Consider the following 15,005-nt stretch of genomic DNA (forward strand, 5'->3'; position numbering starts at 1 on the left):
GGGTGGCAGAAGGTGGCCTAGGTAACATTCTCTGGATACCCTAGGCATTCTTTTATTTTTTTTTTCTTCTCCTTCCCCACCCAGGGGTCAGATGGCACAGTCTGGGGACTGAGGAGCTCACCCTGAGGGCCGCAACGGCTCGCCCCGGGCAGAGGGCCGAGGGCAGCCCACCCCGAGCCAGGGGCTGAGGGCAGCCCGCCCCGGGCAGAGAGCCGGGCTGCGACGGCTCGCCTCGAGCTGGGGGCCGAGGGCAGCCCGCCCCGGGCAGAGGGCCAAGCCGGAGGCTGAGGGCAGCCCACCCCGGGCAGAGGGCCGCGACGGCTCGCCCCAAGCCGGGGGCCAAGGGCAGCCCATCCTGAGCAGGGCAACACCCCCCAGGAGCTGGCTGGTATACTCCCCCTCCAATTGCCCCTACCCCAGTCTGGTCCCCTCGCCTGACTGAGGACTCTGTGGTCAGGGATATTGTTTCCAATTCCAGCACTGCCACTTTTACCCCCCCATAAATGGTCATACTATATTTTGAAGTAGGTGTCACTGCCCTCCCCCTTTATATATGATAAAGGGAACCTGAGAATTGTGAACAGACTCCCCCCAGGTCTAACCATCTTTTGGCAGAAGCATTCAACAGAACAAAATATGTGGTGCATTTAGGATGTCGGTCCTCTTGTGCATGCTGCCACTGTTAAGGTCATCAGACTCACAGTAACTTTCGGCAATCCATTGCATAGGTAATCCTCCTCCTTGGGCTGTCCAGTGCATAGGTAATCGTCCTCTTTGGCCTTTCCAATGCATAGGTAATCGTCTTCTTTGGCCCATTTCTCCTTGGGAATCCTTGAATTCCTGTTGTCGAGCCTCGATCTTCACTGAGGGCCAGTCATCAACTGTTTAAGTGTTCAATTATCAATAAGCCGAAGTCTGTGGAAGGCCATAACAGCCCTGCTTTAAGTGGTTTGCTGCTCCCGCAGCTTACCATGCTGTCTCTGCCTCCGCTTCTGCAGCCATCTTTTACCTCCTGATTCTGGTACATTTTTATCTAGAGTCTGTGGTTTCCAGATGTGGATACAATTGATGAATGGCATCCAGACTGCTCAGTTGACACTTGGGAGCAAACATTTTATAGCTTGTATTTTCTCAGTCGATTATCTTGTCCTTCAAGTCCCTTTGTGCACCTCTGCCTGCTATGAGGTCAGCCTCACTTGTCTTTGCCCAGGAGGCTGATGTGTACCTTGGGCAGATGCTGTAGGCTTCTGACAGTTCAACTAAGACAAATATCTTATGTATCAAAAGTACTTGTTCTTCCCACTACCTCCCCTTCCAATTCTAGTGTGTGGGACTATGCTTGCCAACTCTCCAGGATTTAGTGTCTTCCCCCTTTCACTTTTCCCAGCCCTTACCTTTCTGTTTGTTCTGTAGACACTCAGGCCCACAGCTGTAAATAGGACTTGACTTTCTTAACCAACCTAAGAAAGGATTTTGCCCCTCCCCCCTCCTGTTTATTTTAAATCCTCTTGGTGGTTTTGTGTCCTGGGTAGCAGAACACCGCTCCCCCCCCCCGCCCCCAGCAGCATCACTGATGCTTCATTGGTTACTGCAGTTTGTAGTTCATGGGGGGATTGAGTCCTGCTTCTGTGATCACAATTGGTGCGCCAGTATGGATACGTCATTGCTGACTAGAGCCTGTGGTTCACATGAGGTTCACTCTTAGAGTTGTCACGTTTGACAATATGCATTCTGTCAGTGAAAACCGTTTTACTATGATACACACAAGGTCGCCATGAGTTAAAATTTACTCAGAGGCTTTTGAGGTGAGATTTCCTCAATATCAAATTCCCTACTTGGAAGTGCACAGCTCAGTGACATTTGGTTCATTCACAGCACTGAGCAGCCACCTTCTCTATTCGGTGATGGCAGGATATCACCCCAGAGGCAATCCTATACCCCTTAAGCTGCCATTTGGCAGGCGCTGGCCCCTAAACCCCAAGACCAAAACCCGCTGCCATCAAGTTGGTTACAAACCATAATGACCCTCTGTTGACATTCTGAGTCCATAGATTTTTTTTGTTTTCAGGTTTATTTTTTTATCTCTCTTTTTTTTTTTAAATTTATTTTAATGAAAGTTTACAGAAAAGTTGGATTTTAAAATATTCATTCCTTGTTGCATAATTTCCTCCCCACCCTTCCCCTAATCTACTTTGCTATGCACTTCTTATTCTGAACAGTTGTATTGTCATACAAATAATGCCTAATCATATATATGTTCCTTTTAAATAGTTCTTTCCTTCATCTGTTCTAATGCAGTGTGCATTATTTATCTGCTCTTTTCTTAGTTTTCCCCAACCTCTGTGTCAGTCCTGTTTTATAACAGTGGTGGTATGCAGTATTTGTCTTTTTATGTCTGAGATACTTTACTCAGCATAATGTCCTCCAGGGTCACCTATGTTGTGTAAAATTTTATGAGTTCCTTGTTTTCAGTGCTGCATAGTATTCCATTGTGTGACTATACCATAGCTGTTCTATCCATTCACTTGTTGTTGGGCTCCATATATATATATTTTAAAAGCTGACTATCCTTTTTTTCCCCACTGGTGAAGTCGAATTGCTGGTCTTTCAGTTAGCAGCTCAACACATAACTTGTTATGCCACCAGAGCCCCTAGGATTTTCTAGAATGCCATCTGTCTCTTTGGATTTTTGTGTTGTAGATATTTCATAAACATTAGGACCTCTAATACCCTTTTTTATCTGCCTTCTCCCATTCCACATGATTCTCCAAGGAAATACTGTGAGCTCAGCTCCAGACCATGGTAACAGAGTAAAGAGTGCAAAAAAGCACAGGGAATGCTTTTGGGGTTGGGGTGTTTTGTTTTTCCCCCAGTTTCCTGTGGATAGAAAAGTTATGTTTATGTTGTAATCTGTTAAAAGAGTCCTGGTGGTGGAGGGCATTACGTCTTGGGTCCCTAACAGAAGTCTGTGGTTGGAATCCACCAGCTGCTCCTCAGGATAGATTGGCAGTCTCCTCTCACTGGTATCTGGGTTTCTGTGAGTGGAAGTTGACTCCACAGCAGTGGGTTTGGTTTTTGGTTGTCTGTGAAGTGTGCAACAGCATGAGGAAAAATGTTGAAACATGATAAGAAGGACCAAAATGTGACAAAGACACAAACTGATACGTACTGTGGGGAGGCTGGTGCTGGTGGACTTGCTCAATGCATGATCACCACAAAACTTTGATTTGTAAAAAATACTATGCCTGCAGATTGACGTGAAATGAAGTATGTCTGTGCCCTATCCTCTTCCCTGCTGAGAGGTACTCTACCATGCAGATAATCACACTGTGTCCTTCATCTGGAAGCAGACAGCTCTCACTGGTGGGTGGATGGGGCCATGGAGAACATCACACACCAGCTCTGTGGGGACCCTTCTTTTGCAGACACCAACTTCGTACTGGGCAGCTACAAGACGGAGCAGTGCCCAAAGCCGCCGAGGCTCTGCCGCCAGGGCTATGCATGTCCACATTATCACAACAGCCGTGACAGGAGACGGGACCCCCGCAGGTTCCAGTACAGGTGAGCCTGAGAGGAGGAAGTCTGGGTCTCAACACTCCTCATCCTGCAGTGTGGTCTTACTACTGCTGGCACAGGCTTCATCAGGGGCAGAGGGCTTTGCTGACCTAAGCATTTCTGCTTCTCTGCATCCTTGACCCTAAGCACCCCACCATGAGTGATGGCCACTCCTCAGCCCTGGAGCCTCCCCCTCACTCTCCCAGTTCACAAATACCATAGCAGGTGAGGGTTGAGTAAGGATTCTCTTCCTTTTTGGCCTGCAACCTTGGTTTTTTTCCTTCCCAGTCACGTGCCCCTGTTTGTCTCCTCCTCCAGCCTCTTCTTCCTCCCCCTATGTTGTCTTCCCTACTGACCTCATTCCCTCCATCCCTGACCCCTCTGCCTTACTTTCTCTTAATCTTAGCAGATTTGGTTGATTCTCCAAGTTCCTGTTCTTGTTGACAGAAGGGGGCAGCATGGTGACTCAGATTTATTGTCCATTTGATGCCCTCACCCATTCTGACCACTTTCAGTTGGGCACTGTCTCGGGTTTATACGGGCACATTTTGAGTGATGAGACAATATCCTTCCTGGGACCCATGTACCCTGACCACAGTGAAGCGAGGGATCCCCTTGTGTACAAGGTAGCCTGATATACAGGCTGACACTGTGGGACAGAGAAGTACCCTTCTTTGCTTCAGTAACCACCCAACCCTCCACTGCCAGGTCCACACCCTGCCCCAGTGTGAAGCATGGAGATGAGTGGGGTGAGCCCTCGAGGTGTGACAGTGGGGACAGCTGCCAGTTCTGCCACTCACGCACCGAGCAGCAGTTCCATCCTGAGGTATGCGCAAGGGCGGGGCATCACAATCTACACAGTTCTGTGTACATATACAGACTTGCACCCTGATTCTTATTCATGCAGTACCTGGCTGTGAGAACCTGTTACATGAACCACAGTGGCATCCCGTTGCTTATTGCTGGTCTATAGAAAAATAATTGACTTTTGTTAATTACTCTTATATCCAGTAACCTTGGTATAATCTGTTAGCATATCAATAGGTTTTTTTCCTTTTTTTTCCTTTTTAATCCAGTTTTTTGAAACATTTCCACACAGTGCTAGGAGTAGGACAGCAGTGCCCCTTTCAGAGACCTTGTATATATTGTGGCTGAAAGCCGGAGTCATTGCATGGATGCTGGGCTGCCTGGGGAGCCCATTCCCAACCACACCTCTGTCTCTTCTCATATTTCTAGATTTACAAATCATCGAAATGCAACGACATGCGTCAGACTGGCCACTGTCCCCGGGGCCCCTTCTGTGCCTTCGCGCATGTGGAGAGTAAGTTCACGGCACTGGCCAGGTTCCTTGCTAGGTACCATCTGTGTCCCCAGCCCCTCCAGCATGATGCAATAGGACTGGAGAGCAGAGGTGAAGCTGAACATGCCAGTAGATCTGTTGAGGGCTGCTGGGTGGGAGGATGAGGACCATATGTGACACTGGGCTCCCTGGACCAGAGCCACTAGGCCTGGCCACCATGGAACCTGGAGCTACCCCCTGCCTTCAGGAGTCTAGGCCAAATGACCAGGCTCTGGCTGACCATCTGGAGCCTCTACTTGCCACAACCACTTCATTGCCTACTGGACACTTACCTGGCACATGCCTGTTCACTGAACCATGCCCAGACACCAGCTGACATCCAACCTGCAAGGTGGTACCACCCTTCTGGTTGGAGTGGGGTGAGCGACCATTTCTAAGGCTGCTTTTTAAAAAATTCTTTCCCCTAAATTTAATTTTTCATTATTGAGAATACAGAGAAAAAATATCCACTAATCCAAGAGGAAAAGCTACACTGATGATAAGATATACTCCGGAAAATTTCCAGAGGGAGTGACACTCCCACCCCATGACGTAGCCTCTGCTATCCCTGGAGGGAGGGGAGGAGTTTCACTTAAGAGGTTTTGAGTTTGAGCTCAGGTTTTATGAGTACAGTTGCAAAAAACCTTTTTATCTTTTAATTTTTTTTTCCATTTGAGTGGAGATGTACATTATTGACTTTTCATACATAATGTTAACTACTATTGACTAATGTGATTGTCTGATCAAACTCTTATTCTATATTCTATGTTCCCTTTCCCTTCACTCAGTCCTTAAGTTTTTACTCCCCACTCCCTCCTTTCCCAAACTTTATTTTTTATGCACCTATCCTTCTCTCCTTCTTTAGTGATAGAGTGCTAACCACCCCTTTATTACATATTGCTTTACCCCTTCACCTGTCTTTTTGTTTTGTTTTTTCCCTTCACCTGTCTTTTTTTTAAGAGTTACAGTGGTTTATTTACAAAGTTTAAATTCATTGTTTTTCACACTGGATCTTTCCCATTTCTTTCACCCCCTGCTGTAGTGGTTGTTGTTGTGTACCATTGCATCAGAACTGGCCCAAAGCTGGCCCTCCAGCAAGTTTTCAGAGGCAATTAATCGCTTGGGAGGAAATTATTGGTAGATTTGAGCTTCATGCCTTCGGGATTGCAGTGCAGCTTCTTGCTACTAGGCAGCTAGAGCTCCCAGCAGTGGGTTTTTGAAGCTGTAAATCACATGGTAGGACAGTACCCATCTTTCTCCTTGGAGCTGCTGGTGAAGTTAATTCAACCCACCAGAGATGTGTGATGTTTGTGTTAGCTGTACAACACCACTTAACAACAATAACAACCCTTCGTCTTGGCCTCCAGAGCTCCCTTCACCCATATACAATGATTCTCACCACTGGGCCAATTGGCAGCATCATTATGATGGTGAAGAGATTGAGATTGTTAACAGTTTTAGTTTGCTTGACTCCACAATCAACATTCTTGGTACCAGCAGCCAGGAAATCAAGAAATTAATTGTATTGGGAAAGTCAACTGTCAGGAACCTCTCCAGAGTACTGAAGAGCAATGATGTTAGTCTGGAGACTTAAGGTGCACCTGATCCAGGCCATAGTCTTCACATGTGTCAGAGAGCTGGATAATGACTAGGGGTAATAGAAAGAGAATTGATGCCTTTGAGCTGTGGTGTTGGAGAATAGTGTTGAACTCTTCATGGGCTGCCAGGAGAACAAACAGGTTCATCCTGGAGAGGGTGAAACTGGGTTGTTCCTTGGAGGCAAGGATTCTGAAGCTTCGTCTGTTATACTTTTGGACATGTTATAAGGAGGGACTGGTCCTTGTAGAGGGATTTCATGTTTGGGAGGATAGAGGGACATTGCAAGAGAGGAAGACTGAAAAACAACAAGAAGAAGGCATTTGGAAGCGTGAACTGGGGGTGGGGTGGGCAGGGAGAAAAGTGCAACAATGAATAAATGGAAATCCAAAATCTTCGTAAATGTTCATTAAAATTAATAATAATAAATTTAAAAAAAAGAGAGGAAGACCCTCGATGAGATGGATAGATTCAGTAACTGGGGGAATGGGGGTAGGTATGTCAGAGACAATAAGGTTGGCACAGGATAGAGCAGGGTTTAGGGCTTTTGTACATAGGGTTGTGATGAGTCGCAAGCGACTTGATGGCACATAACAACAACAACAACTATCTGTACCGATTTTTTCTCTCTTCTCACACCCCTCCCATTCCTGACAACTGTCCAAGAAGGATTCTGTCTGTGTGTCAGCCTATCCTCATTCTTTTTATAATGTGGATTCATCCAGTCTTTGTCCCTGCTTGTGACTGACTTGTCTCACTTAGACACACAATATTGTCTCACACACAATATCCTCCAGATTCAGCCATGCTTTGTGGTATTTTGTGGGTTTTTGTTATTTAGTGTTGCATATCGTTCTACTGTGTATATAAAAATTTTCCATTGCTTTTACTTGAGATGAAACAGCACCACAAAGACCAATTCAGCAGTTTCTACAGTGCTTATAGTCCTCAACTTGTGCAGCCATCCTCATTGGAATCGTTCCTCCCTGTTAGCATGCTCTCACTGCTCCCTAAACTTCCCATCAAACCTTTTGAGTTGCTCTTATCACTTTGTCCCATATTGGTAGTTCTTAAAAGAGCACAGTGCTCAAGGCAGACATTCTGTAGTAGGTTAGCCAAACTATTAGCAAACTCAAATCTTGCTTTCTACTTTAGCTTTTGGTGTTTTTTTAATTGAATGGGGAAGGTAACTCTTCTTGTTTCCATGAAGAATTTTGGGTGGGATTTTTTTTTAAGTGATAGAAATCATTAAGAGTCCAAGTGCCACAATGTTTGGGGACCCTTCTTCCTGGCATTTCAGATGTCCTTGCTTCTCCTGTTCTCAGAAAAGTTAATGAGGTCAGTATGGGCCTTTCTGCCTGATTTGGTAGGGGTGTCCTCCACTCAAAGCCAGCTGCTTTCTCTTTTTTTGGCAGAGAGCATTGGAATCTCAAACGACTGGAGCTGCCGTGATTCTGACTCTGCCAACAGCACCTCAGCCAACAGCGGCCCCCCAGGAAACGTAAGTGGACAGTACTCAGAACAGGAAGCTGGCAGTCAGCCCTCACCATCATTTGAATTTTCATTGCACATTTAAGGGCAAAGATTGTCAGTGAGGGTGGAGGAAGGGAGCTTGCCTGGTGGAGTCAATTGCACTTTCTAAAACATTCTAGAATGTTCTGGAAGAGTTTTGGCCTCATTCTTCCCAGGGCTGGCTAACTAAGCCTTTCCTTTTGCTGGACTTGTACCTACCATTTGACTATGAGTTGAAGTCCTTATCATGATCACTTTCTCAAGATCATGTTCAGAAAAGACGCTGTCTCTTCTCCAGACCAGTGGCCCCACAAGCTGTGGTGTGCTGAGTCATGGTCTTATGGGAGCTGCCAGGCAGGAGGAGCTTTTCCTAAAAGCCCACATTTCTCTGTTGCAGGCAAAGCGGAGAGACTCACCCTCAGAAGGCAGTCAGAAACCCAATGAGCACAGCAGCAAACAGGTACAGACCGACCTGTACTTTGTAGCCAGTGCCTCCCACACAGTATGTTTTGTTCTTATTTTATGTCCAGCCACTCTTGTCCACTGGCAATCTTCAGTATCATCTGTATTCTTCACTGCCATAAGCTGTGTTCTCTAAAGAAGCAAAACTCGTGAAGCTGGTCTTCTTCTAAGACACACTTGGTTGTTCTTTTGGCAATCCATGGTATTGTCAGTTCTCTTCACCAGCACAACACAACTCAGACATTGATTGTCCTTTAGTCTTTCTTTTTTTTTTTTTGGATCATTCTCTAAAAGTTCTTGAATTGAACTAATTTAGGCCCTTTAGTCTTTCTTATTATCCCAACTTGCACATGCATAAAAAGCAGCTTAAAAAACCATTGGTTCAGAACACCCACTGAAGAGTTTGAGACATGAGGCAGCTGTGGCTCATGAGTGAGTGAGTGAATGTTTTAAAAGCAAGGATGTCAGTTTAAAGACCAAGGTGCATCTTACCCAAGCCATGCTATTTTTTTTCTCTCTTCACATTATCATAACTGAAGTTTTATTTTATGTACAAAGTGTTGGTCTTCTTGAATGGCTTAGCCAAGATACCTACATGGCAAGAAACAAAGCCATGCTATTTTCATTTGCTTCCTATGCATGTGAAAGTTGAACAATAAAAAAACCAATGTCTTTGGGGGACAAAAACCCCACCATTGGTTGTACTTGATGCACCTTAGTCTTTAAACTGGCATGCTTTTTGAAGAGGTCTTTGACAGCAGATTTGCCCAATGCAGCATGTTCTTGATTTCTTAACAGCTGCTTCTGTGGGTGGAAATAGAGATTTATCTTGAGGACATGGCTGATGTGCTTTTTGTTGTCATATGCAGTTGAGTTGCCTGCGACTCTCATAGCACACCTATGTACAGTAGCTCTGAATTCTGCTCTATCCTGAGCCAGTCTCACTGTCTCTGACACACCCACCCCATTACCTCAGATACTGTGTCAGTCCATCTCATCCAGGGTCTTTCTTTTCTACTTCTCTGTACCTCCACCCTTCCAAGCATGATGTCCTTCTCCAAGGACTGGTCCCTCCTGGCAGCATGCCAAAAGTGTGGGAGACAGAGCTTCAAAATCCTTGCCACCAAGGAGCAAGTTAGTTTCATGCTCTCCAGGACAGACCTGTTTGCTCTCTTGGAATTCCATGGTATGTTCATTATTCTTCTTTACAATTGAAAGGCATTGATGGTAGATGGCTAGCAAGTCCTCAGTCTGAGAGTCAGAAGTCAGACTAAAGTGTTACACTGACTCACTAGCTTCAGGAGCTGAGAAACTCAAGATTAGCAGGTTGGATGGCAGGATGCTGGCTCAAGTCCAAAGAACCAGAGGTCAGATGCTGATAAGTCTGATACAAGATCCCATTTGTACAAATGGCAAGAGAGCTCTGCCAGACATCCTTGTATTTTGGGTGCAGGCCATACTTCAAATGGCAATTCCCTTACAGCTAACTGGCTGATCATAGCAGGTCTCATGGAGGTGATTACATCATGTAAGGAGATGACTACATTCCTGACCAGCCTGGTGGCTCCCTCCTTTTGGGACTAAGCAAGTCCTCCCCCAAGGCACCGTCCAAGCCATCTCACTGTAAAGGTTGTGCCCATGTAAAGCATGTGCACAGATGTGGGTGTGAGGATATGGGTGTTTCTAGAGGGTCCCAGGTTTGGTGGGTGAAGAGGTCAAAAGAGCCAAGAGAAGCCCCAGATTGGTAAATGAGGAGGTGGGAAGGGTTAAGAGGAGACCAAGTTTGGATCTATAAACCAAAAATCTTTTTCCCTACTCTCATTGAGTCCATTCCATTTTTACTTACTTTACCCAGTAGAACGGAGTATAGCTGCCCTGGAGGGTTTTCAAGGTTCAAATATTTATAGAAGCAAAGTGCCACAACTTGCTCCCAAAGAGCAGCTAGTGTAGTGAGTTTCACCTGCCAACTCTTTTATTGTTGTTGTTGTTATGTGCTGTCAAGTCACCTGCAACTCATAGCGACCCTATGTACAAGAGCCCTAAACTCTGCTGTATCTTGTACCAATCTATTGTCTCTGACACACTTACCCCCTAATGGGCAGTCACTGAATCAGTCCATCTCATCGAGGATCTTCCTTTCCTGTGCTGTTCCTCCACCCTCCCAAGCATGATGTTCCTCTCCAGCCACCAATCCCGCTTTGCAGAATGTCCAAAGTATGTCAGATGAAGCTTCACAATCCTTACCTCCAAGGATCAGCCTGGCTTCACCCTCTCCAGGACGAACTTGTTTGTTCTAGCAGTCCATGGTATATTTAATCCTCTTCTCCAGCACCACAGCTCAAAGGCATCAGTTCTCTTTCTGCCATCCCCAGTCATTGTCCAGCTTTCTGATGCATAGCAAGTAATTGCAAAGATGAAGGCCTGTATCAAGGGCACCTGGGTCTCCAGACTGACATCGTTGCTCTTCAGTACTTTGAAGAGGTCTCTGACAGCAGACTTTCCCAATGTAATCCGTCTTTTAATTTTCTGGTTGCTGGTACCAATAGTGTTGATTGTAGAGTCAAGCAAACTAAAGCTGTTAACCATCTCAATCTCTTCATCATTCATCATTATGCTGGCAATCAGCCCAGTGGTGAGAATCTTTGTTTTCTTGATGTTGAGCTTCAATGCATATTGAAGACTGCAGTCCTTGACCTTCTGCAGCAAGCGCTTCAGGTCCTCATCAGTTTCAGCAAATTAAAATTTTTCTCAGTTGAGGAAAATTAAGTCTACAGAAAACCAAAATTTGACCTTGAGTCTATCCCGCCCAAATTTCAAAACCATCTCAGGAAGAGGTTTGCAGCCTTGAACACTAATGAGTGAAGACTGGATGAGCTGTGGGAGGATATCAAGAATATCCAGGAAGAGTGCAAAAGGTCATTGCAAAGACAGAGGAGGAAGTAAAGACCAAGATGGATGTCAGAAGAAACTCTGAATATTGCACCAGAGCACCAAGAAGCCAAAGCAAAGGGAAGAAATCAAGATATTAAGGAGTTGAACAGAAGATTCCAAAGGGCAGTGTGGGGAAGACAAAGTATTACAATGAAATGTGCAAGGCGCTGGAGTCAGAAAATCAAAAGGGCCGAACTTGCTCAGCATTTTTTAAGCTGAAGGAAATTCAAGCCTCAAATTGCAATACTTAAGGATGCTTTGGGCAAAATATTAAATAATTCAGGAAGCATTAAAAGAGTATACAGAGTCATTGTACCAAAAGGAATTGGCAGACACAGAAGAATTTCATGAAACAACGTATGAGCAAGAGCCTGTGGTGATGAAGAAGTTCAAGCTGCTCTGAAAGAATTGGCAAAAAACAAGGCCCCAGGAATTGATGGTATATCAATTGACATATTTCAACTCTTTGGTTAGCAGCTTTAACCTTAACATCACCAGGCTTCCCTTCTCTTTGTGGCTGAGTACTATCCCACTGTACAAATGAACTCCATTGTGTTTCCCTCTGCTTTGTTGGTGGACACTTGGGTCACTTCTGTCTTTTGCCAGTTGTCTGCACTTTTTTTTTTAAGAAAAAAGCTTTTTGTTATAATTTGAAAGTTTACAGAGAAAACTGATTTTCCATTCAACTACTCAGGTACATTTTGTTTCGTGACATTGATTGCGGTGCTTAACAATAGAACAGCACTCTTCATGGCTCTTCCCTCTGTTTCCCATTTATGTTGTCCTTCATTCCTCTACCTTCTTGCCATCTGAGTGTTATCGCTGGGCAAATGCTACCCTGTTGATCTCATGTGGTTTGCTTTTTTAAGGAGTGAGTGTGTGCCTCCCAGGTGTGTTAGTGGTTCTTTTGTTGTTTTGAATTGCAGCAGCTCAGAACCCTGCCCTATCCTGAGCCAGTCTCTTTGTTCCTCTTATCAGCTTGGCAAAGTAGAGGGTCAGCCATGGAAAGAAAGACCTTCAGAGAGATGGACTTCAGTGACTGCAACACAGAGTTCAAGCGCAGCAGAGGTTGTGAGCATGCACAGGATCAGGCAGGATTTTACTGTTGTGTGTGGGGTGGCTCAGTCAGGCTCATGGTCCCCATCTGGGTTTTTTTAATTATTATTAATTTGAATGAACATTTACAATAATTTTGGTTTTACAATAATTTTAGATTTCCATTAATTCATTGTTGCATTTTCTTCCTGCCCACCCTCCCCACAAGTTAGCTCCTTTCTCTGAAAAGTCAAAGAAAAATTCCTTCATTGGTATACAGTCCTCCCCTTCCCCACTCCCCAGTACACTCCACTGTGCAACCTTCATTCTGGACTCCCGTCTTAACCATAATATCCAATCATATATTGCTTTTAAGCTCTTCTCTCCCTCATCTGCTTTAATGCAGTATACATAATCTATTCAATTTTTTTCAGTCTCATCACAACCCTGATGTCAGTCCCATTCTACAACAGTGGCATTATGCAGTATTTGTCCTTTTGTGACTGAGATATTTCACTCAGCATAATGTCCTCCAGGGTCACCCATTTTGAATAATATTGCATGAGTTCCTGGTTTTCAATGCAGAATAGTACTCCATTGTGTGTATATATCACATCTTCTCTATCCATTCGTTTGTTGATGGGCACTTAGGTTGTTTTCAACTCTGCTATTGTAAACAAGGCCGCAATAAACATGGGTGTGCATATGTCTGCTTGGGTGTCAGTTATGGTTTCTTTAGGGTATATTCCCAGTAGTGGAATTGCTGGGTCAAATGGTATCTCTATTTGCAACTTTTTGAGAAAGCGCCATACAGCTTTCCACAGTGGTTGCACCATTTTACACTCCCACCAACCGTGAATAAGGGTTCCAGTTTCTCCACAACCTCGCCAGCATTTGTTGTTTGCCGCTCTGTTAAATTTTGCTTTTCTTACTGGGGTGAGATCATATCTCATAGTTGTTTTGGTCCCCATCTGTTTTTGGGCAGAACCACCTTACAGTGCTGGCTGTGGTCCGTCCCCTCACCTCCAGCACTGGCTCCAGCACTGGCTCAGGCAGCTCCTCTCCGACGGCACTGTCCACCCTGGATGCTCGAGGCCTCCTGCTTGACCCCACGAGCAACACTGTTGAGTCGGTCCTTGGTGAGTCCAGCTCCTTCACTTCCCTTCAGCTCCCCTAGCGTTCAAGGGATCCCTATTTGGCAGTGCTCTGTGTTTCAGACACACATCTGAAAGAATCTGGACTCTCTCTGGCATCTGTCCCTTGGGCTGGGCAGCACGCAGTTGTGTATACTTCATCCTGGACATGCAGGGCTCTGACACACAAGGCCTCATAGAGCTGGCCATTGGCCCAGAGGATGTAAAGAGGAAATGAGGATGCAATTGTGGGGGTCTGAAGGGCACCTGAGACAGGGTCAGTAAAAAAGTTCAGGTTTATAAGGGGACTAGGAAGGCCAGCAGTGAAGGGCCTCAGTGAGGATTTAGAGTTCAATGTGTTGTGCTTAGAGCTAGAATCCCATGAAGAGGCCAGGGCAGACCTGTGAAAATGGATGGAGCTGAGGACCATGTGCATCCCCATGTGGTTCCTGTGAGATCTTATCCCTAATTTCCACGGCTCTGGGGAGGGACCAGGCTCTGCAGGGGACAGAGCATGTGGTATGGCGACTAGGCCGGTGGCAGTGCCTCCTAACTGGCAAGGAGGTCGGTTGTAACAGATGCAGCAGTGGTCACTGTCCCTGATAACACTTCATCACAGCCTCTCCTTCACATCGGACCTGTACAGGGCCTTGGCTTTGCAGCCAGCAAGGGTAACAGCTGAGGAGGAGGTATCATAGGGTGGCTTGTCTCCCTTAGGGAAGCAGTAGCATCTTAGATGCCCTTTGGAGGCAATTGCCAAGGATTTTTCATACTCTGTGGGTAGAATTGGTATGGATTTATTTATTTACAGCAGAAACAAACACTGTATTTTTATCTCAGCCCACTGTCAGGGCAGAACCACAAAGGTTAGGAAACTAGATAGTATGAAATGGCCCCACGTGGGCCTGGGAAAACATCATCCCTCCACCCCTGCCTAAATGGACCCTGAAGTGCCCACTCCCTGGCAGTCTGACCCTGGGTGTAACCTCTGAGGACAAGTTCTTGTTCTGGGTCCACCTTGACCTTATTGGTCATGGCACCTCATAAATGCAGGTCAGGTGCAGGCCTAGAACTGTCAGGACACAGCCTGAACTAGTCCAGCATAGTTTAGACCAGCCCAGACTGTCGGGCACAAAGACCCACCTAGATATAAGGTGGACGCTAACGAGGGATTTGGGCCTCAGACAGGGCCTGAGGCAAGGGGCCGGCGAGAGAGGGGTTTGGGGGGAAGGAGAACGGAGGAAGGAGGTGGGGGATGGGGTGCTACAAGGGGTGGGGCAAGAGAGGGGTCATACCGTGTGGGGAAAGTGGGGGTGGGGATGCTACAAGGAGTGTGGAGAGGGCTGGATTAGAGAAGGATCCTACTGCAAGGTGTAGGGCGAGAGGGAGTCCTACTCCCCCAAGAGGCAGGACGAGAGGGAACTTATATTTCCTGGGACAAG

At 45.9% G+C, this 15,005-nt stretch overlaps 1 protein-coding gene across 2 annotated transcripts in view; it reads left to right on the forward strand.

Moving 5' to 3' along the window:
* UNKL (unkempt family zinc finger-like) overlaps nt 1–15,005 on the forward strand; it is a 36,877-nt gene that overhangs the window by 13,466 nt on the left and 8,406 nt on the right. For both annotated transcript variants that reach the window (XM_006901909.1, XM_006901910.1), the window contains exons 5-10: nt 3,426–3,561; nt 4,264–4,381; nt 4,792–4,876; nt 7,906–7,991; nt 8,400–8,462; nt 13,416–13,569. In XM_006901909.1, the coding sequence (XP_006901971.1) occupies nt 3,426–3,561; nt 4,264–4,381; nt 4,792–4,876; nt 7,906–7,991; nt 8,400–8,462; nt 13,416–13,569 (642 nt within the window). The remainder of the gene's footprint in view (nt 1–3,425; nt 3,562–4,263; nt 4,382–4,791; nt 4,877–7,905; nt 7,992–8,399; nt 8,463–13,415; nt 13,570–15,005) is intronic.

This window comes from Elephantulus edwardii, unplaced genomic scaffold, assembly GCF_000299155.1.
Source record: "Elephantulus edwardii isolate Elephantulus edwardi_28Jun2011 unplaced genomic scaffold, EleEdw1.0 scaffold00350, whole genome shotgun sequence".
NCBI lineage: Eukaryota > Metazoa > Chordata > Mammalia > Macroscelidea > Macroscelididae > Elephantulus > Elephantulus edwardii.